The sequence below is a fragment of the Ambystoma mexicanum genome, chromosome 8, assembly GCF_040938575.1.
Source record: "Ambystoma mexicanum isolate Mex_15411 chromosome 8, UKY_AmexF1_1, whole genome shotgun sequence".
Taxonomy (NCBI): Eukaryota; Metazoa; Chordata; class Amphibia; order Caudata; family Ambystomatidae; genus Ambystoma; species Ambystoma mexicanum.
Genome location: NC_090929.1, coordinates 1,038,085,759 through 1,038,105,777, shown reverse-complemented (window position 1 = coordinate 1,038,105,777; position 20,019 = coordinate 1,038,085,759). Strand labels below are relative to the sequence as shown.

Here is a 20,019-nt window from a genome sequence, read left to right as displayed (position 1 = left end):
AGGAGGGGCTGAGTGGGGGAGCCTGTGCATTATCCACAGAGAATCTTGTGCATAGGGAACACACCTCTGAATCCCTAGTGTGTGACCCCTGAAGTTCTGGGCACCTCTGTTACAATGATAATTAAACCGTCAGTGCAGGGGTCACCAAGATAAAAAATTTGTCATGCTCAGAGGCGTTGCAAGGGCTGGTCTTTTGGTTGTAGCCCGGGATAGAAGCTCAGGGGCTACAACCAAAAGACTAGCTCGCCCTGACTCTCGACAGTCCCGACATTAGTGTAGCCTAAGATCTTTTCCAGACCCAGCAACGCCCCTGTAACTAGAAATACTAGATTTTTGGGTTTTGCTTTTGTCCCGCAGGATAATAAATAACAAAGGGAATTTCTCTATCTGCTAACGTACCTACAACATTTAGACCGATTACGGTAACATCAACCCATGTAAAGAAAAGTGCACAGTCATTTGTTGTAACTCCTAGATTCAAAGCACTGGGGTTTAGCTCCTCCCTTGCCACCAAGGACCAAAGCATATGATTATACACATCTGTTTTTAGAAAGGACAAAACATTTTGGAGACTAAGCATTTTTTCCTTCTAATTGATCTTCCTTCATTTGCTTTTTATGTCACTGTTCCCTCAGATCGAGTCTGCCGATGCCTGCTTAATCCTCGCAAACAAGTATTGTGCGGATCCAGATGCCGAAGATGCCTCGAATATTATGAGGTGAGGTGAAGCGGGGTGAAGGGGGGTGTGGCACAGTCCTTCATAGATAAGAGGCGATCCGGCATTGGCCAAGATAATGATGGGTTCAGATGAAAATACTCCTCAAAACCTCTCGGCAAAGATAATTGTTGCAAAGTCAGCTTATTTTTTAAACCAGTGATTTTATAAGGTGCTCAATAAAATTAACTTTTCCCAAATTTCCTTCCATTATTTGTAGAGTGATTTCAATCAAGAACTATCATCCAAAGATAAGAATCATCACACAGATGCTACAGTATCACAATAAGGTAAGGATACGCAATATGGAACATATACGACCAGTACGATTTCAGATCTCAGATTAATTTATACAGCAATAGACTATGCCTGGAACATATATGAAGACGAAGCCCAAAATGTCAGCAGCACTGCTGCAAGAAGAGTGTACTCCGTATCACACCATTGGGGTTCAACTGGACAGTCGTCAACAGGATGCCTGAGAAGTGGTGGGTACTGTGTGCGGTCTAATATATACTATCTGCCAAAGCACAGAGAGTCTGGAAGAGGCTGGATTTAGAAGCTGTCTCAGAAGAGAGATGCAGATAGGTCACTGGCGAGCTCCCTGCCCTCTAGGCTGGGAGGTGGTTTCCCTGGCCACTTAAGGGCCTGGGCCACCAACTGGGGCCGAGGCATGAGTCAGCCTGGTGAAACGGCAGATTAGTTGCAATTCCAGGTGGCCGTAGCAGCTGCCTGGCAGAGCCCTGGACAGCAAACTGCAAGTTCCGGCCGGGTGAGGCCGCCCCTCTTCCATACCAAACCCAGCTTTGAAGATTCCAAAGGTGCTCATCTTTTACCGGCAGGGCAGGAGCAATATCTTTGGGAGCCGCGAGGATGGGGATGGAAAAATGAGCAGGCGACAGTCAGCTATGACCAGCCAGTAGAAGTAGCTATGCTAGGGTCACCTGCCCATGCCCTCGACATAGAACAGCAGTCTCTCCCGCATGGTTCATTAATGGCTGAGTGGGGACAGAGATGGATCAGGCAGAGGAAGGGAGGGAGGGATCTGTCATCAGCAGCGATGGTGCTATCTCTGCTTCTAAATCCGGGAGAACTTCACAAATTGCTGAAAGAAGCATGTGATCCAGTTCTCCACACTGATTGGATACTGCATGTTTAAGGGGTTGTTTTAGGGGTGGTGCTTCATACAACATCCACTTACTGGCTGGCCAATTTAGAGCTTTGGTGAAAACAGCCTATACGAGAGTCACAAATTACCATGGAAACACAGAATCCATCAATTTAGAGACATTGGGCCTCATTACGACTTCGGCAGTAGCCATGCCGCTATTGGCGGCATGGCTGTCGCCGAAATCGGGTCCAGGTCTGGGTTCCCAGAATGGGGAATTACCGGGCCATTCCGAGTTTGGAGGGCCCTGTAATTCCTCCCTCCAGGAACCCGGGCCCGGACCTTCCCCATTTCCATCTGAGCCCCTATAGGGCTCAGATTACGAGGTCCCCCTATGGGGGCTCAGATGGGAATGGGGACCTCGTAATCAGGCAGGACAGGGTTGACGGCGCTGGCACCTTTACTGGTGCCGTTAACCCCGTCCCGCCTGGGTTATAATGAGGCCCATTTCCTGAAAGGTACCAGAAGGTCAGACACTATTCCTTATGTATGTATGTATGTATTTATTTATTTATTTATTTATTTATTTATTTATTTATTTATTGCATGGACTGGGCTTTATTGGGCATCTGAGTTCTGAACAAATTTGTTAATTACATTTCTTGATGAGCAGATTTCAATAACACATCTTGAAGGCATGATATACACGATTTGATCAATTGTACAGTTCCTTCTCGAGAAATAGCAGGATGGAAGGCAGCTAGCACAATTCCTGATAATTAGAATAATTATAGATTCTTAAATCATGAATATGTAGCACCCTTACCAGGATAAAGTTGAGGACATGCGAACATAAGTATGCGTGTGCAGGCTTGCAGGGCGATAATAGGATATAGACCTGGAGAAAGCCCAACAGAAACCGGTCCATGGAGTCTTCTTGCTTCTAGAAACACTTGTGTACAGGCGCGTTATAACTGACTTATCATACCATATCACATCAACGATATTGACAAGTAGACAATTCTCATCTCATGAAGGTCAGTCGTAGGATGTTGAATTGTGATGCACTAGCAGATGGACATCATTATGGACCACCTCTCAGCCAATCAGTTTGTTTGGAATGCAGTGAATAAATCCTGATATTGTGCTATTAGTATTGTCAAGACCAATATTGACTCTATTACAAACATTGTGACTTTAGCAGCAGGCAGGAAACAACAGAAAGCAATTGTGCAGCTCCTCTCATGTGTGTCCTACCTTTTCAATGCCAATCCCCCAGAAGACCCCACAGGCCATTAAAATTTCCTCTCACGTTTTCACGCTTTCTGTTATTTGCATATTGATAAATGCAACCAATCTTAGCACATTTTGTGTATTTACTTTACGCCAAAACTCACATTACTTGTGTCACGCTGCTAATTGTCTTTTAGACCTCAGGTCAATATAGTTGTGAGATAGTAGCATATTGATCCTTCTCCAAATGATGGCTCTCGGCTTTGCACCAGTTCGTAACTCGGGGGAAAGTCATTATCCTGTGATAATGACCTCCCTGTTCTGCAGAGCAAAGAAATCTCTTGCATTAACCATGGAAAAAATATTTTAAATATAAATGCAATCTGATTCTGGGGTCTTTAAAGGGAGCGTCAGTGCTGGTATTTGCAGGTGATTGCATGTCAAAGGGTGTATACATCGATGACGAAGAGCACAAGAAAGACAGCTCTACATCGACTTTTGTACTCTGGATACAGTCGTATAGGTCATTTTTAAAGACATAGGCCACGGGACAGTTCGTGGTGATGAGTAATTTCTGGAATAAGAACCTGTTCAGGTATTTACGGAAGAGGGTGAACAAAGAGGCTACCACCCGACGTTATTCATCCCTGCTATGGAGTGCTCCAGAGCCTCCTGACTTGAAACTTTAGCCTTGAGGCCTTGTCATTATTCAGGTGAACCAGCTTGCAAGGGATGTATGCAATGTTGTCAATTCTGGGGGGTTCAATGGCAGGGCAGTGCACAGTGATTAGGACTGGGGGGATGATAGAAAAAGAAAGAGAAACATTCTCCTGGTTCTCTCCTTAGCCAATGAGTGACTTCTTTCTCGCGTGCCTTCCATAACATAAAAAAGTGTTATGGAAGGCCCAGAGAACTATTTATGGCAAACACACTTTTATTGACTGATAGTCAGGGAGTCCATATATTCCAGAATCAAATTGCCCACAAATGTGATCAAGTCTAAACTGTATCTGTAGGCATGATTTCTAATGCCCTTACTGCAGCTTATTTCGTGTATCGGTTTCAGTGGTTCGGATTTTTCTTACACCCACTTTCTTCAAGACGGTTTTAAATTAAAATGAGTACCATACTCACAGTTATTCTGTTTAGAGGCTTGTATCCACGGTTCCTTACCATATCTCAGTTCTATTACTGTTTTGAGACTGCAACCGTGGCTATTAATGAGTAAGGAAACCGCGTTTCCGTAAGGTGGCTGCAGCTCCGTGCAACAGAGTTCCTCAGTAGTTATGGGACAATTTTGCCCCGCGTGACCTAGGCCACATAAACAGAATAACTGCAAGTCTATCACTAATTTTAATTGAAAACCGTCCTGAAGAAAGTGGGTATAAGAAAGTCTGCACCACTGAAACCGGTAGGCAACATAAGCTGTAGTAAGGGCCTTAGAAATCATGCCTACACATACAGTTTAGACTTGATCGTAGGTGGACCAACAAGTATGCGTCTTCACATTTTTTAGCAATTTGATTCTGGAATATATGGACTCCCATAATATCAGCCAATAAAAGTGTGTTTGCCATAAACAGTCCTCTGGGCCTTCCATAACATTTTTTTAAAGTGCAATTGATGAATAGGAGTTAGAGGCATGTTATAAAGAAGTGACTCATTAACTAAAGAAATGAGACTTGAATATAAGTTTTCCACTGGCAGTAAATAAGAACCAGGAGCATTTTTCTATTTCTTTTTCTATCCACTTTTAGATTGGTGGCTCGTCATTTTCATTAGGTGTTCTCGCCCTGTTCCTGTGTTAAAATGCTACTGCCAGGGCTGACCCTGCTCATAGCTGGCATAGGCCCCCGGAATCTTTTTTATTGGCCATTGAACACTTCAGTTAGTCTTAGACTGGCCTATAGGGCAACATGGGGAAATTCCTGAACGACCAGCCAATAGGCCCAGCTGGGCGAGGTCTGTGGCCATTTTGGTGACTAAGCAGTGGGCAGTTCATGTCTATCACTGGCTCAAAGTGCTTTAAAATGAAACTTTTGACACAGTTGTTCCCAGAAATGTGCCCCTTCAAGCAGTTTTTCTTGAAAAGTTAAGAATTGTAATTTGTGGGCGTGGGTCTCTATTTGTAGGTTTTTGGTGTCCTCCTGAATGGGTGATACTGTCCTAGCCAGACCCTGACTTTAGATTGTAGGTACTGTGTACCCTTTATCAGTTCGAAACGCGGGGTGTAATCAGGATCATTGTCTCTTTTCTCCAGGCCCATTTACTGAACATCCCGAGCTGGAACTGGAAGGAGGGCGATGATGCCATTTGCTTGGCGGAGCTCAAGCTGGGGTTCATCGCCCAGAGCTGCCTCGCCCAAGGACTCTCCACCATGCTGGCTAACCTCTTCTCCATGAGGTCCTTCATAAAGGTAAGCACGGCGATAGCCCTAGGCCCCTTTATCACGTGGTTCAGTACCTGACCTGGCACAAAATGGCGGCGAAAGATAGCCGGTCATTTACAACCTTCCCCTAATATCCCCCCACTTACTCTTCTTCCAATTGATATTTCTGTTTCCATTTCGCAGCTCAACGGTCTCTACAGATTGCTCTGGCGTCTGCCTTTTAAAATCATTTTAAGTTACCAACAGCAACGCTTCCTGTGTCAACAACACAGTTATATTTTGATTCCAAATAGCGCCATTCGGAAGATGTCATCATGACAAAAAGATGCAGTTTCCTCCTCTACACTGTAATAGCTGGATCTGGAACTGAAGGGTTGCTCTCCTGATGTTTGACCTTCTAGTGTATGAAGCAATTGTTGAGTTACACGTCCCAGCAGAGATGTGTACCCCAGTCTACCTAACTGTGCAGCTCACGCCTTCTCCCGCTCCTTATTACACACACACGCACATGCAGATGAGCACGCACAAACCCATGGTCATGAAATAGCTAAAGAATGCATTTATTTTCCAAAACATAGTTCTTACATTCAATGTGGTGGTCTAATATCTAGCCCCCACCAAAATTATTCCAGACGAGAATGACCCATGACTTCTGTAGACTTTCTTTCCTTTGGAGGGAATTCACTCGATGAAGTCCCAGAATACGATGGGCTTAGTTCCCTGGCACAGTCCATATCCTGCCTGACATGCCCCCATTGCTGCTCAAAGTTATGCCATGTACACTTCGCCTCAGTCTGGGTGCTGTGCTTATGTCTTTAACCAATTCATGACCAATAGCAGTAACTTACCTGTACAAACCAATTGCCCTAATAAATGCTGTTCATTTATCGACCTGGCTGGACAATAAACTCACCTTCTCCTTTGGATCAGTCTCTCCCCATGCCCTAGTGACCCTGCCATTCTCAGGCTGAGTTATAATTTGACAGAGCGCTTAAAACGCAAGGCTCCTTTAAAATGTAAAACGGGTTCTCCAAAACCCCTACCTGCTGGCTAGCACCAATCCCACGGCCAAATATGACTTCAGAAAATGAGATCACTATGACATTGCACACAGACAGGCACGGTGGACAGACAACTTCTGCTCAGACCTTTAGTTAAGGCTGAAACCAAGGTATGATACCGTAACCATAGCGTGGCTTAGGTATTACCCAAATTGACCTTTCACAATTGACCTTTTGCACAATTGACCTAATTATAGTGGTCCTAATTGACCTTCTGCACAATTGTCCTTTATATTATTTTTGTTATTTTATATATGTATTGGGTTGGTTTTGGATTATAAATAATATAAGGGGATTGGGTGGGGGTTTGCAGTGGGTTTTGGATTGGGTGGTGGGTTGTGGGGGGTTCCCCCCGCATATATGTCCTAATTGACCTTCTAAATTAGGTCAATTCTCCCGAGGTCAATTTAAAAAGAATACATTAAAATTCCATTGTGCAAAAAAAGTCACTATCCACATTGAATTTCCTTACTGAGAGAATACCATTAAAAGCATAAAATGTTAACAGATCCTAATCCGGCTATCGTTCACCGTCAGCAAATACCAAAGGTACACAGGTGGTTTATTGTCCCTGATCACATATAATTATTTTAAGAATTTGGCTTGTATCGCAGAGACTTCTACAGATAGGAGCATATAGAAGGAGGTATGCTGGATAGTGCCTAAAGCCAAAGCATTGCCGCTGAAGAATACAAATATTTTCCTTGCTGCTATGCATCTTGTGCAAACAGTCAAGATATTTACGGGTGCATCATTTGAGGTGCCAAACCAAGTGCAGAATTCAGCATCAACTGACCTTCCCTGCCATTTAGCCATTCATGAACTCGATGGAAATTGTGAAAATGGGGCCTTTGTAATCATCCTCATAGACTTTCTAACATACTGAGGACATAAAGTTTGTTATCTGGATAGTTCTTATATAGCAAATCGATGACAGGGGGGTCTAAACTAATAAAAGACATACTCCCTTCAGCTAGTTCATTTTTGAAGATTCTGACTATCTGCTGGAATTCTGCCCAAGATACGAAAGCCTTCATTACGGGGTTGCCGGAAAACCTGCCGATAGGCTGCAGTTTCCGGCAACCATGTAGCAGTTGTACCGCCACCTCTTATCCCGGTGCCACTGGGATATCACAAGTGGTGGCAGTTACAGTAAATACCAATTATGGGACTCCATGGAAATGGGGACACAGAAGCACCGTGACAACCAGGCCGGCAGGGGCCTGAAAACCCAGCAGCTCAGGTCTGCCAGGGAATCCGTGGCCCCTACCTGCATCGTTGTAGTATGGCGGTCTGGAAAGGGTGCTGGTACATTGCTATCGGCACCCTTATTTCCAGACCGCCATACTCAGAATGAGGGCCAAAGTCTCTATTTCCAAAGAAATGGGGGCACCCTTTCGCTGTAGGTTTTTTTTATCCAGTTTATATGATTGGTTGATGAAGTTCAGATCCTATCCCCCATACATGAGGGTGGGGAGTTCACAATGGAGCCGGGATAGTTGAACACCGCATGAGACTGATGTTTCTTAGAGCTATGTATGGTGATCTACACAAAGGCTCTTTCTATCTAGGTTTCGTTGATCTTTGATTTGGTGCTATGTGGTAAGGCCTGGGATGCTCGGCTGTGGGAAGGTCTGAATCCTGCTATGGTTACACTTATCCAGGGTCTCCATGAAAGATAAACTGTGGGTTTAATTATGTTTGATCTCAAGTGCAAAGTGACTAAGGAGGTCAGTCAAGGATGCGTTCTGGCCCCTATTTTGTTTCATCATTTCGGCAAGGAGCAGACGCTCTTCCACGATAGGGACTGTTAAGGTCAGTAACGGTTTATTGAGAAGCCACTCTCAACACAGGGAGTTCCTTCCCTTCCTACTTAAGGGGTTACGCAACAAACTGTTTCACAGATTATTTTCTTTACCCCTATCTCAGACACATATCATGAACCTTGGATCCCTCTCCCCTGAGCTAACAATGAGCCAAGAACCAGGCGTGGTGTACGGGAAATATATTGGTATTTATTTAAATTAAAAGTAATAAAAATTAGCTCAAAAATGTCAAACACCACTTTATCTGTGGCACAATACAATCAACTTCTCGCAGCATAAATAAATCACAAAAGTGAGTTGAAAAGAACACAATCACAATTCTTCACTTTCTGCAAATTTCACTTCACAAAATAATTACACTGATCAATAACGAAGTCAATTATCATATAATATTGTGCAATTTTGATGTGCCTGCATGCTTAAAAGGCTAGCAGTAGGATTTCATGATTGGTACAAATACATATGGCAATTATGATTTTGCCCACAATTTTGGTTTAAAAAAAAAACACAGGGTGATTTATCAGTTTGTTTTTTCAGATCCCCCCACCCCCTTGGTTTGGTCTATATTGGGAAGTCAGACAGAAAAATTGAACTGCTTTGGGGAATGCTGGATTTCAGACCCCCCTTACTGAAAGGCCTGTGTTGGGGTAGCTGGAAAAAAGATAGGACTGAGTTAAGAACCAAGACACTCCTCTTCCTTAAAGAAGTCGAGGTCAGCTGGACAACAAGGATTACCCATTTCATTTATAGTCTATAGTTTTCAGCACACACTGGGAAGTGAGCTTTGTTAATTTTTAACAGAATTCACCCCGTAGTGTTGTGCCAAATTGGAAATTCATTAAATTTATATTTTTGGTTAAATAGGCTAAGGATCTGCACAGTTTGTCTCCCCACCCCACCCACTATGAAGGGAAAGGATTAAAAGCAAGCAGACTCACCACCTTTTGGTTTCCCCGGGCTCAGTTCTACTTACATAGCAAGCCTCTGTTTAAGGTTCAGGAAATCCAGCTGCATCTCACTCCACTCTCAAAGATGGCCTCCTGTTCGCCACCATAGGATACAGTCAGCTTTGATATCTTCCTAGAAATAGACAGCTCCACCCAGATGCACTCTCAGCAATCTCCTCTGGTGTCTTCTTACAGCTGTCAGATAGTAAGTTTCAGCAGCCTTCCTGATGGTCTGTCTCTTGTCTTTCTGTTCCTGTGTGTTTTTCATTTTTTTGTGACCCTCTGTCCTAGTGCAGTCCCCCTTATATAGCAGCGATGATGCCACCAATTTGACAATCTTGGGGAAGTACCCTGCAATAATTACTGGCACTAGGATTGGACAGTTACCCTTCTCTCTCCTCCCAAACACAGCCTCCAAGTCAGGATTGGTTTAGGGGTCTGGAGCAACATATGGCAATTCCCATTTGAAATCGCCCTTTGTTCTCCTTTCAACTTTTTGGCAAAAACTAGTTACGTATCACAATTTCATAATTCTACTAGCAACTGCCATAATAAACATGTTTTCTGATTCAGCTAATCATGGAGAATTAGATAAGCGACCACCAAGTCTGTACCATGCAGCACGGCCATGTGGCACCTTTGCTGTTTCCATAAAAAGCACAATAGTTATGAATATGTATGTTATCAAGCATATCCCTAATTTCATTTTCCACCCGCTCACCAACTCTCACATTTGGAACATGTTCAGATCAGCCAGAAACACATCTTAGATAGCTATTACAGTTCCATGAGTGGCAGGTGAATGCCTTTTATATCCCCAAAATCGCCTGGAAATTACATAAAAAATGGCAGATAGATGAAATCCATCCGCCTTATGATGGCTGAGAAAAAGGTTTAAATGATAGTCCTTTTAAATTAATTGTAAATCTCCATCTGAGAGAAATGGCCCTCCTCCTGCCTTCCGGCCATTTGTTTTCACTGGGTCAGCCTGTACCCACATTTCTTTTGTTGGAAGCTTGCTCTTTGAAATGGATGCCCCCATTTTCACACATATTAGGCATACTCCACCCAAGAGTAACTTTTCTTGTAGTCAATGCTTTCAGAGCCACCAGGTCTGGAGAACACTGAATTTTGACACCTTTACCAGGATGCTTTATTGCCGCTGGTAATTAGATAAGAGATGTGACATCCAGGCTGCTATTGGTAGATTTCCTTGTGAAGTTTTGCCCACAGCCAGAAAAAGGGTTTGCCTGGGGCTGATATTTTCCATGTAGACAAAGTGGCTCTTCAAATGCCACTGGAGGTTTGCAGGTGAAATATTATATACATTGCTTTTTGTCAACCCGCACATCATGTTTTGTTTTCCTGACATTTTTCTGTGAGCAGTGATACTTTTTCACTTTTTAAAACTGCATTTATTTACACGCACCTGTGCAGGTGGTGTTTGTTTTCAATGTTTAAAAATCCTGTTTTCCATGTGGCATGGATCTTTGATTCCTCTTTCTTTTCTAAATGAAATGCTGCTTATCCATTGTTAATGACAGGTAGGCCCCTTTCCACATGGCTCTTTAATTTTACTTGAAAAACAAAAACAAAGACCAGGCCGCTTTTGTTTCAGTGTTTGAAATCTTGCTATTCATGTGAAAGGGACTATAGTTTGGGGCCTTTAAATGCACCCCACAGGTCCCTGTTCTTTTGGTTGCAGACGATGCAGTACTTCTTTCACAAACTGAAAACAGCCTCGTAAAATTGATGTATGGTTACCAGAGGTACTGCACGCAGAAGAGCCTTGCAATTTATAGCACAAAAACGAAGGTCCTGATTATGGGGAATAGGGTGGTCATGGGTGGCGCCCCTTTGCAAGTGACGGGATGTACCATTATTATTTCCCTTCGGAAGCCCCATATTGTTATAAATGAACTGGCTTTGAGATGGACCGGTGGGGGGGGCGAGTAATTCTGTGCCTTAGCCAAACATGTTGTGTACTACACAATGTTCTTCTAAAATACTGAATCGTGAAGGATTGAGATTGCTGAGATAAGCAGAGGAACTAAGGCTCTTGCTCCGATGGGCTAGAGTGTGGGCAGCAAGGGTGATACAGTGTACAATAACCCTCTTAGTGAAGTGCCGGGTGTGAGAGGTGTAGCCTCTTTCTTTTGGTTTAGGCACATTCAAGGTCTACTGACAGTGCTGATAGTGCTGAATGTAGTAGACCTTTGGGAAATCCCTGAAATGATCACCAGGTCTGAAGTCACCATCATTATGGATCTGTTTTGGAAGGTTGCTGCCAAACTCGCAAATGCAGCATCGAGCCCATGGTTGAGTTTGTATTTTGATCCAAATAGTGACCTAGTATTAAACCTTATCTGGACACTATGGGGCTCATATTCAATGGGGGGGTGTAATGTTAATGTTAACGGAAAACGTTAAAACCTTGTGTAAGGCTTTTACGCCTTCCATTAATGTTATCCCCAATTTTCAATCATTTGTATGGTGGAGGAGGGGTGGAACGCAACTTACGTTTCTACCACCTCTTTCCTCTCCACTATATAAATGCTCCAGCATCGGCATGGATTTTCATACCAGCGCAAATGCTGGAGATCCCTATGGGGCCCACCAGCTTTATGCATTAGCATAAAGCAAGCAGACCCCATAGGAATCACTTGTATATGCTGTTCGACATGCTTGTATGTCGTACAGCATTTATTTTTAATTGTGAACATTGCATATCATGTGCGCATGGTAAGCAGTTTTTACAGATGTAAAATTAAATGCTCTCCGACATGCAAGCATGTCAGAAAGCGTTTAATTGTAATTGTGAGTGCCGATTGCCATGCAAGCATGGCAATGCTGCGCTCACAATCCCAAGTAAACACTGTCTGGCATGCCAGCATGCCCGGCAGCATTTACTGACTTTGCACGCCTGAGTGCAAATGTGAAGGGGAAAAGGCTGTGTACAAGCGTGTATGCTGGCTTTTGCCCGTGATATTTCCACCCCACAGTGCAAATGTCCAAAATTTTGTGGTGAGCATCCGCTTACGTCACTGTGTAAACGTAACGTTCTCAGCTGTTAAATTATGGGGAACTCGAAAATGAGCCCCTACCCTTCCAGTGATAATAACATACTTTATATTATATTAGCACATGCACATTGTTATTGACCTCCTTGCAGCTAATCAGAATGTTTTGAGTGCAGTCAATAACTACTGGTATTGACTGCATTCCGAACATTTATTGTAACAACAATGCAATTTCTAGGCAATATATTTTTCAACAAGACACTTCTTCTCTGGAAGCACCTTTGTTTTAGCTGCAACATGCTTTTTAACAAACAAAAGAGAAAACATTTGAAAATGCTTGCACTTTCTTGAGAAACCGTTTACTTTTACATTACGCATAGTGCATGCTCATGTACCTGTTCCAGTTCAACACATTTGCAATTAAAATGCTAAATTGTGAAGAAGACCGCGTTAATTAAATACTAGAAAATAAAACCATGTTTAAATTAATAACTCAGTTTGTCTTTTTACTTTATCAAGCTTTGATGTAACATTTTATACCTCACACCAAAACTCCAAAAAATGTATTCCTACTACCGCCATGTGCTAACAGCTGTATAGACCTTGGGAGGAGTCGTTATCACTTGGGGCGGCTTGCCCACTAACACCAGCCCGCTCTTGCCTCTCAGGGTTTAGTGCCCCATCGCCTTTCCGTGGGGAGTTAGCAGTTGGCTCCTGTGCCAGCGGTGCTGGGTCAGTAGCAAGCTTCTCCCTCTGGGTTGTCAATAGCTCCTCTTGCATAAGGACGGGAGCAACTGTAACCTCCAACAAATGCTAGATGGAAACCTGCAATTATTCATAACGACTCTTAAAATGAAGGCACCAAAACATGGGCTAGAGAATGTAGGTGGTAAGGCCATGAGGCCGACAATGCAAAAATTGCATGTTTAAAGCTCCCTGTGCTAAATCCAAACATGTTCACAAAGTAGCATGTGTGTAGTCATTAGTAATTTGCCTTCGGTATCAACCATGCTACTAGGATGACCATGTGCAGGAATGCCCGGTGCCGGCAAGAAGCAGCTCAGATGACGGCTGCCTACTCAGAGAAGCAGGCATAGTGCGAGGTACCCGCGAGAGAAACATACTTGCTTTGCTTGTTCCATATAACGGCAATTAGTCCTTGATTCACAAAACAAGCAGAAAATTAGCACAAATGGGCCTCATTATGACTCTGGCAGGTATTGGTAGATTTCCAAAAACTTCATTTTTTTCCAGCACCCGGCAATGGGGAATTACCGGGGCATTACAGCAAGCATTACTTTGCAAGTCAGCAAAAAAGAAAAATACCAAGAGGAAGCAAAAACTGTGCCTGGCACAATGGGGGTCATTACAAGTTTGCCTGTCCGGAAACAATGGTACTGGTAAACTTGCCGGTACTGTTGTTTCCGGACCGGTCCCGGTAATTCCCCATTGCCAGGCGCCGGAAAATATTACTCACCATTCCCATTTGAGCCCCATTGGACTCAATGGGAATGGGAAGGATGGATACACCGGCAGCATTCATGAACTGGCGGGCTGAATGGCACCCGCTCGCAGAACTTGTAGTTTGCCGGTCCGGAAACAACGGTACCGGCCAGTTTACCGGTACTTTTGTTTCCGGACCGGCAAACTTGTAATGATTGGTCCCGGTAATTCCCCATTGCCGGGCGCCGGAAAATATTACTCCCCATTCCCATTTGAGCCCCATTGGACTCAATGGGAATGGGGAGGACGGATACACTGGCAGCATTCATGACCTGGCGGGCTGAAGGGCACCCGCTCGCAGAACTCGTAGTTTGCCGGTCCAGAAACAACGGTACCGGCAAGCTTACCGGTACTGTTGTTTCCGGACCGGCAAACTTGTAGTGACCCCCATTGTACCAGGCACAGTTTGTGCTTCCTCTTGGCATTTTTCTTTTTTGCTGACTTTCAAAGTATTTTTTCAGACTATGATCAGGGTGCACATAGAGGAAAGGGCTCAGGGAATGGTTTTGCCTCCGATAAACATGCGACACTCTCTACCGGACGCAAGTCATAAGCATGAGAATTGCGTGTGGTCAGGTTCCATGTGAACATATCAGAAGCACATTTACAGGGACTGCTGTGCCCCGCTGTATGAACACAGTTTAAAAACGTAAAGTAACTCCCAATTTTCCCCTGCCTAAATCAAGATTTTTGATGCTGCAATAGGGGTAAATTACAAACTGGGGGGCCGGTGCGGATAAAGAGAAAATCATCTGCACCTGCTTTGTAAATCACTACACTAACAGTGGGCCGGACGCTCTTTCCTTTATTTGCGTTTCCTATTATTGCCCACTCCTTTCATCATTCAACCTGTGCACATGCAATATGTTGTGGTATGTTAAAAAGCTTTTGCACTGTGCCCATCACTGTTGTTTTACGGCACCTGGGCTTGTCCGGATAATGGCGCGCAGCGCTCCCCCCGGCCCAGGATTATCAGGTCTTGCTCCGTTCTTCAAGGGCACGACTGATCACATCTCGAGTCCATCACACTACCATACGCCTACTAATTCAAGTACTACCTTCTCTCCCTCACTCTAGAATGCTTGTTATATCTAGAGGTTTTATATTCCATCTTTATGATCAGCATTTCAACTGATCCACTACTAATGACTACACACGCACACTTACACACACACCCTACTTCTACGATCGCATAGCCTCTGCCTCAACCCTTTTTAGTTTTGGATATTATATGCCAAAACTATTGCACTGGAGTACAGCTAGGCAAGAGATGGGATATGTAGGGGGCATAACGATTATACACACCGCTGACTGCCCATAGCCAAGCTAATCCCAATGGCCATTCCCACCAGTTTCATGCCCCTCCTCAGCCAAAGCACCTCCTCATGGGAACTCTTTGAGCTAGCAAATTCAGGCAGTAACACTCAAACTTTGTGCTCAAATAACACTGGCAGGCTGAAAGAATATGGGGAATGCTCTTGTAAACCGGGACACCTGTCCGGCAGAGGGACTCCCAGGACCCCCCCCACCCTTGTTTTTTGTAGGCTCAAAGCACCTGCCAATGTTTTTCAAAGCAGTCATCTGGGTGTTAATGGCTTAATTAAAGCTTTAAATGTGTGACTGGTGTAATAAAAATGTCTTAACCAAGTGCACTTACAGCCACTTAATTTATAAGCAATATATGTGTACTTCACATGTTAAAAGCAAGCATTGGCAAGGCCAACGGGTTTGGCTTGTGGATAGGTAATGAAATGGCATTTGCAACACACGGCTCTTATAGGCCCAGGCACTGTTGGGGGTCGGTCAGCACCCCCATGCGTGCCCGTGAGCCCCTCAACCCACAGACCTCACTCGTGACACGTCTGTGTAGTTCGGGCTCCCCGGTCGCTCTGCCGCGGCCGGGAACGCCCCGTTTATTTGAGCCGCATGCGGCGACGTGCAACGTCACGCCGCCGCGTGCGCATACCCTTACGGGGCAATGCCACACTCCTCCTTTTCCGGGAGGAACAACAATAACACACTTCTAAATATTGCACTGCACACAAAAACAACAATTGAAAACTCAGAGCCCATGCCCCTTTAATATCAGCCACCCGGGTCCCCTCACTCCGGAACGCACTCAATCGGTCCTAGTATATAGTCACCGAGGTAGGCAGGTTTCCCTCGCCCAGCCCTCTGGGGGTACCTCCCGCCTACCTCCACCGCAGGACTTCCCATGGTTCCAGTCCCTCGATCTGGCGACACCGGGATTTCCCCCCGGGGTGTGCCTTCATCCGGGAGGTCCACCTCATCCGGGTCTGGCGGGAGCTCAGCTCGAGAGTCACCCAGCTTCTTAAAGAAACTCACATTCCGAGTGACGGCCGATTTCCCATCCATTGACCCTTTTACGGCAACCACATCCAGTGGATCCGGTTCATACGGGAGCGAGAGCTTGCCATGAGGATGTCGATTCCGGATCAGTACCTCGTCACCCGGCTCCAGCCGCTGCGGATGGAGACCCCGCCGGAGATTTTCCTGGTGTGTCCGTGTCTGTCGCTCAGCGTCCACCCGTTGATCGTCTATCACGCCTGGCTCCTTTTCTTGTACCTCCGGCAGGAGGCCTCGGGGGCATCGTCGGAATAAGACTTCCGCTGGGGCAACCCCAGTCGAGGCGTGTGGGGTGGTGCGATATACCCTCAGGAACTGGTATAGTGCCCGCTGGAGGGGCTGGCCCTGCCCTTGGGCTATCCGGAATGTTTTATTCAGTGTTCTCATCAGCCGCTCCGCGTCCCCGTTCGCACGGGGCCACAGCGGGGATACCTTCCTGTGTATCACTCCACAGCTCTCCAGGAACTCCGAGAACCGTGCACTCTGGAACGGGGACCCATTGTCCGAGCATAGAGTCATTGGGAAACCATGTGTGGCAAAGATCTTCTCCACTGCTCCCACCACGTGCTCAAACGCCACTGACTCAACGAACTCTACTTTGGGGTACCGGGAGTATTCGTCCACTATGGCCAGGAAGTGGGTGCCCACTGCTGTGGATCCAAAATCCGCATGTACGATCTCCCACGGCCGGGTCCCTCGTGGCATCACCTCGATCTCCGGTTCACGCTGCACCGGGGAGGCCGCCTGGCACCACACGCAGGCCGCCACAAAGTCGTCCACCTTCCTCTCTAGCTCGGGGAACCACACCTTCAGCCTCAGTCTCGCCTTTGTTTTGGCAGCTCCTTGGTGTCCCTGGTGTGCCAGATTGATGACCTCATTGACTTTGGAACCCGGCACCACCAGGCGATCACCCCGCAGCAGAAGGCCTGACTCCGAGAAGGACAGCTCGTCCTTCACTTTCCAGAGTTGCTCTAGGGTCACTTTGGCCTCTTGAGTGCGCCCCGCCACCAACTCCAGCACGGACTTCCAGGATCCCGACCGCATCGAGTTCCTCAATATCCGGAAGCACTCGTCGTTGGCCGCGGCAGCCTCCAGTTCTGGTAGCGGCATTGCGTTGGGGGTGGCACCCTCTACCACCATTCTGATGTGGTCGTCGGCCTCTTCGGCGCAGGAGTCTTGCACTGGTCCTCCACTACCTCCCGGGTGTCGGGACAGGTAGTCAGCCGCATTGTTGGCACCCGGCCGGTAGATCAGGGTGACGCCATACTCCAAGAGGGCCAGCATCTACCTCTCGATTTTGGCCGGCGGCTTCGATGATGATCCAGCCATGATCGGGAGCAGTGGCTTATGGTCAGTCACCACCGTTACAGGTCTTCCCAGCACATACAGACGAAAATGCCTACAGCCCCACAGGACGGCCAGGGCTTCGCGTTCTATCTGGGAATACCTCTGTTCGGTTTCTGAGAGGGCTTTGCTGGCGTAGGCCACGGGTTTGATCCTTCCATCTCGGCCCACCTGAGTGAGCACAGCTCCCAGACCGAATGGGCTTGCGTCCACAACAATTTCCGACTCAAGGGCCGGGTCGAAGAAGGCCATGGTATCCTCTGCCGTCAGGGCGCCCTTAATGTCCTCAAACGCCGACTGCTCCAACGGACCCCACTGCCAAGCTGTTTCCTTCTTTGTCAGGGCCCTGAGTGGCTCCGATCTCGAGGCCAGGTTCTGGATGAAGCGCCCGCAGTATGTCACCATACCCAGGAAGCTTTGCACGTCCGATGCCGATTCAGGCGGTCGTGCCGTCTTGATGTCACGGACTTTCCTCGGGTCCGGCGACACACCGCCCTCCTTAAATATGAACCCAAAGAACTCAATGGTTGGGCGGAGGAATTCGCATTTGTCCTTGTGGAGGGTGAGCCCCAGCGACTGCAGCCTCTCGAGGGTCTTGGCAAGGCGTTTCAGATGGTCCAGCTCAGTCTTGGCGAAGACCAGAATATCGTCACTAATGTTGAGGAGGCCCTCCAGATCTGCGAGGGCGCCTTGAATTATGTTCTGAAACACTTCGGCTGCTGACGATACTCCGAAGCTCAGCCGCTTGTATCGATAGAGCCCCCTGTGGGTGGTGAAGGTCGTGATGTAGCGGGACTCCGGGTGGAGGACGACTTGATGGTATCCGGCTCGTAGGTCCAATTTGGAGAAGAACCTTGCCCCCTGCACTTCTGCAATTATGTCATCGATGGTCGGGGTCAGGTGCCGTTCCCTCCTGATGGCCTTGTTGGGCAACCTCATGTCCACACAGATACGGACAGAAACTGGCTGTTTCGGTTTCCTCGCAACCACGATGGGGGACACCCAGGGTGTTGGGCCCTCCACCTTCTCGATTATGTCCAGATTCACCAGGTTGTCTAGTTCCTTGTCAACCTGGTCCCTCAGGTGGAAGGGGATCCTCCTGTGCTTCAGAGCCACCGGCTGCACCGACTCATCAATGTGGAGCCTCACCGGGTCACCATTCATTCTCCCAATACCCTTAAAGATGGCAGCATACTTGTCCAACAGGTCGTTTATGTCTTCTAAGTATACTGAGTATGCGAAACTCACGATGCCAAGAGCCTCCGCCGCCGCACAACTCAGCAGAGTGTTGCGGCTCACTGGAGTCACGTAGAAGCGGGCCTTGATCATGGACCCATCATGCTCCACCTTTGCAACGAATGCACCGTCCAGTGGTAAGGGCTCCCGCCCCCCAAATGCGAAGATGCGGGCCCTCAGCGTCGCCAGACTAGGTGGTGGTTTCAGCGTGGCATAGTGTCCTCTCGCCATTACGTTGACTGATGCCCCAGTGTCGACCAGCACCGGGACAGGCGAGTAGTTCACTTCCACGACGCATCTCGGCTGTCTCCTGCTCCTCCCTTTGAGGACTTCCATGCTGGAGACAAAGAAAATGTTCTCCTCGTCCTCCTCCTCAGCGACCTCCGCCGCCGCATCCTCTTCCATTTGCTCTACTTGAGCCACATTGGGCGGGCGATTCTGGCGAGGAGTCCAAGGTCGGGGTTGTCCTCTCGGAGTCAGTACCGGTAGGGCCGCCCCACACACCCTCGAGAAGTGGTCGGGTATCCCACAGCGGCCACAGATCTTCCCTATTGCCATGCATTCCGATGAGTGGGGGAGGTCATAGCCGCACTTTTGGCATGACTCCACAGGCTTTCCTGCTCTGTCTCTGGCAGCTCCACCGGTGTCATGATGCCTACCTCCAAGGAGCCAGGCCGGGCCCAGCAACCCCAGAGGCAGACATCATTTTCCCCAGGGAAGTCTCAGCGGGCCCAAGTCGGGGCCCTTTGGACTCAGTCCTGGCGCCTTAGGCGCCAGGCTCATAGCGGACCCCAGTCCTGGCGCCTTAGGCGCCAGGCTCATAGAAGAGGATATGTGTTTAAGTGCTTGGGTGCACACTTACCTGATGCAGACCTTGCTGCTTCATCCAGGCCCTCTTGAGGCCTGAATGGGACTACTTTACCTGTAGGACTACTTCACCACCCGGGTGTGGTCGGGGAAGGATACATACCTGATTGGTGGAAGGATACATACCAGGAACTTCTTCCAAGGCTATTTAAACCCCACCCGAACATCCACACGTGCTTCGCGTTGTTCTGCACCTAGCAGCTGGACGCTCACCGTGTCAGCTCCTGCATCCTGACTTCAGCCACGCCTGCCAGCACCCTGGAACACCTGCAAGGGGAGAAAGGAAGAGAATAGGAGAAGAAAAGCCCTTACCTGCTAAATCTGCATCCCGGAGTCATTTCTCCAACGGCCCTGAAAAGGAAGACATCATTTTAAAGGCATTTTGTTTCGATCGCTGCAGCGC

At 47.1% G+C, this 20,019-nt stretch overlaps 1 protein-coding gene across 13 annotated transcripts in view; it reads left to right on the top strand.

The window, feature by feature from the left end:
• Positions 1-20,019, top strand: part of KCNMA1 (potassium calcium-activated channel subfamily M alpha 1) — a 1,925,602-nt gene that overhangs the window by 1,310,626 nt on the left and 594,957 nt on the right. For all 13 annotated transcript variants that reach the window (XM_069610985.1, XM_069610992.1, XM_069610991.1 and 10 more), the window contains 3 exons: positions 636-718; positions 936-1,005; positions 5,317-5,472. In XM_069610985.1, the coding sequence (XP_069467086.1) occupies positions 636-718; positions 936-1,005; positions 5,317-5,472 (309 nt within the window). The remainder of the gene's footprint in view (positions 1-635; positions 719-935; positions 1,006-5,316; positions 5,473-20,019) is intronic.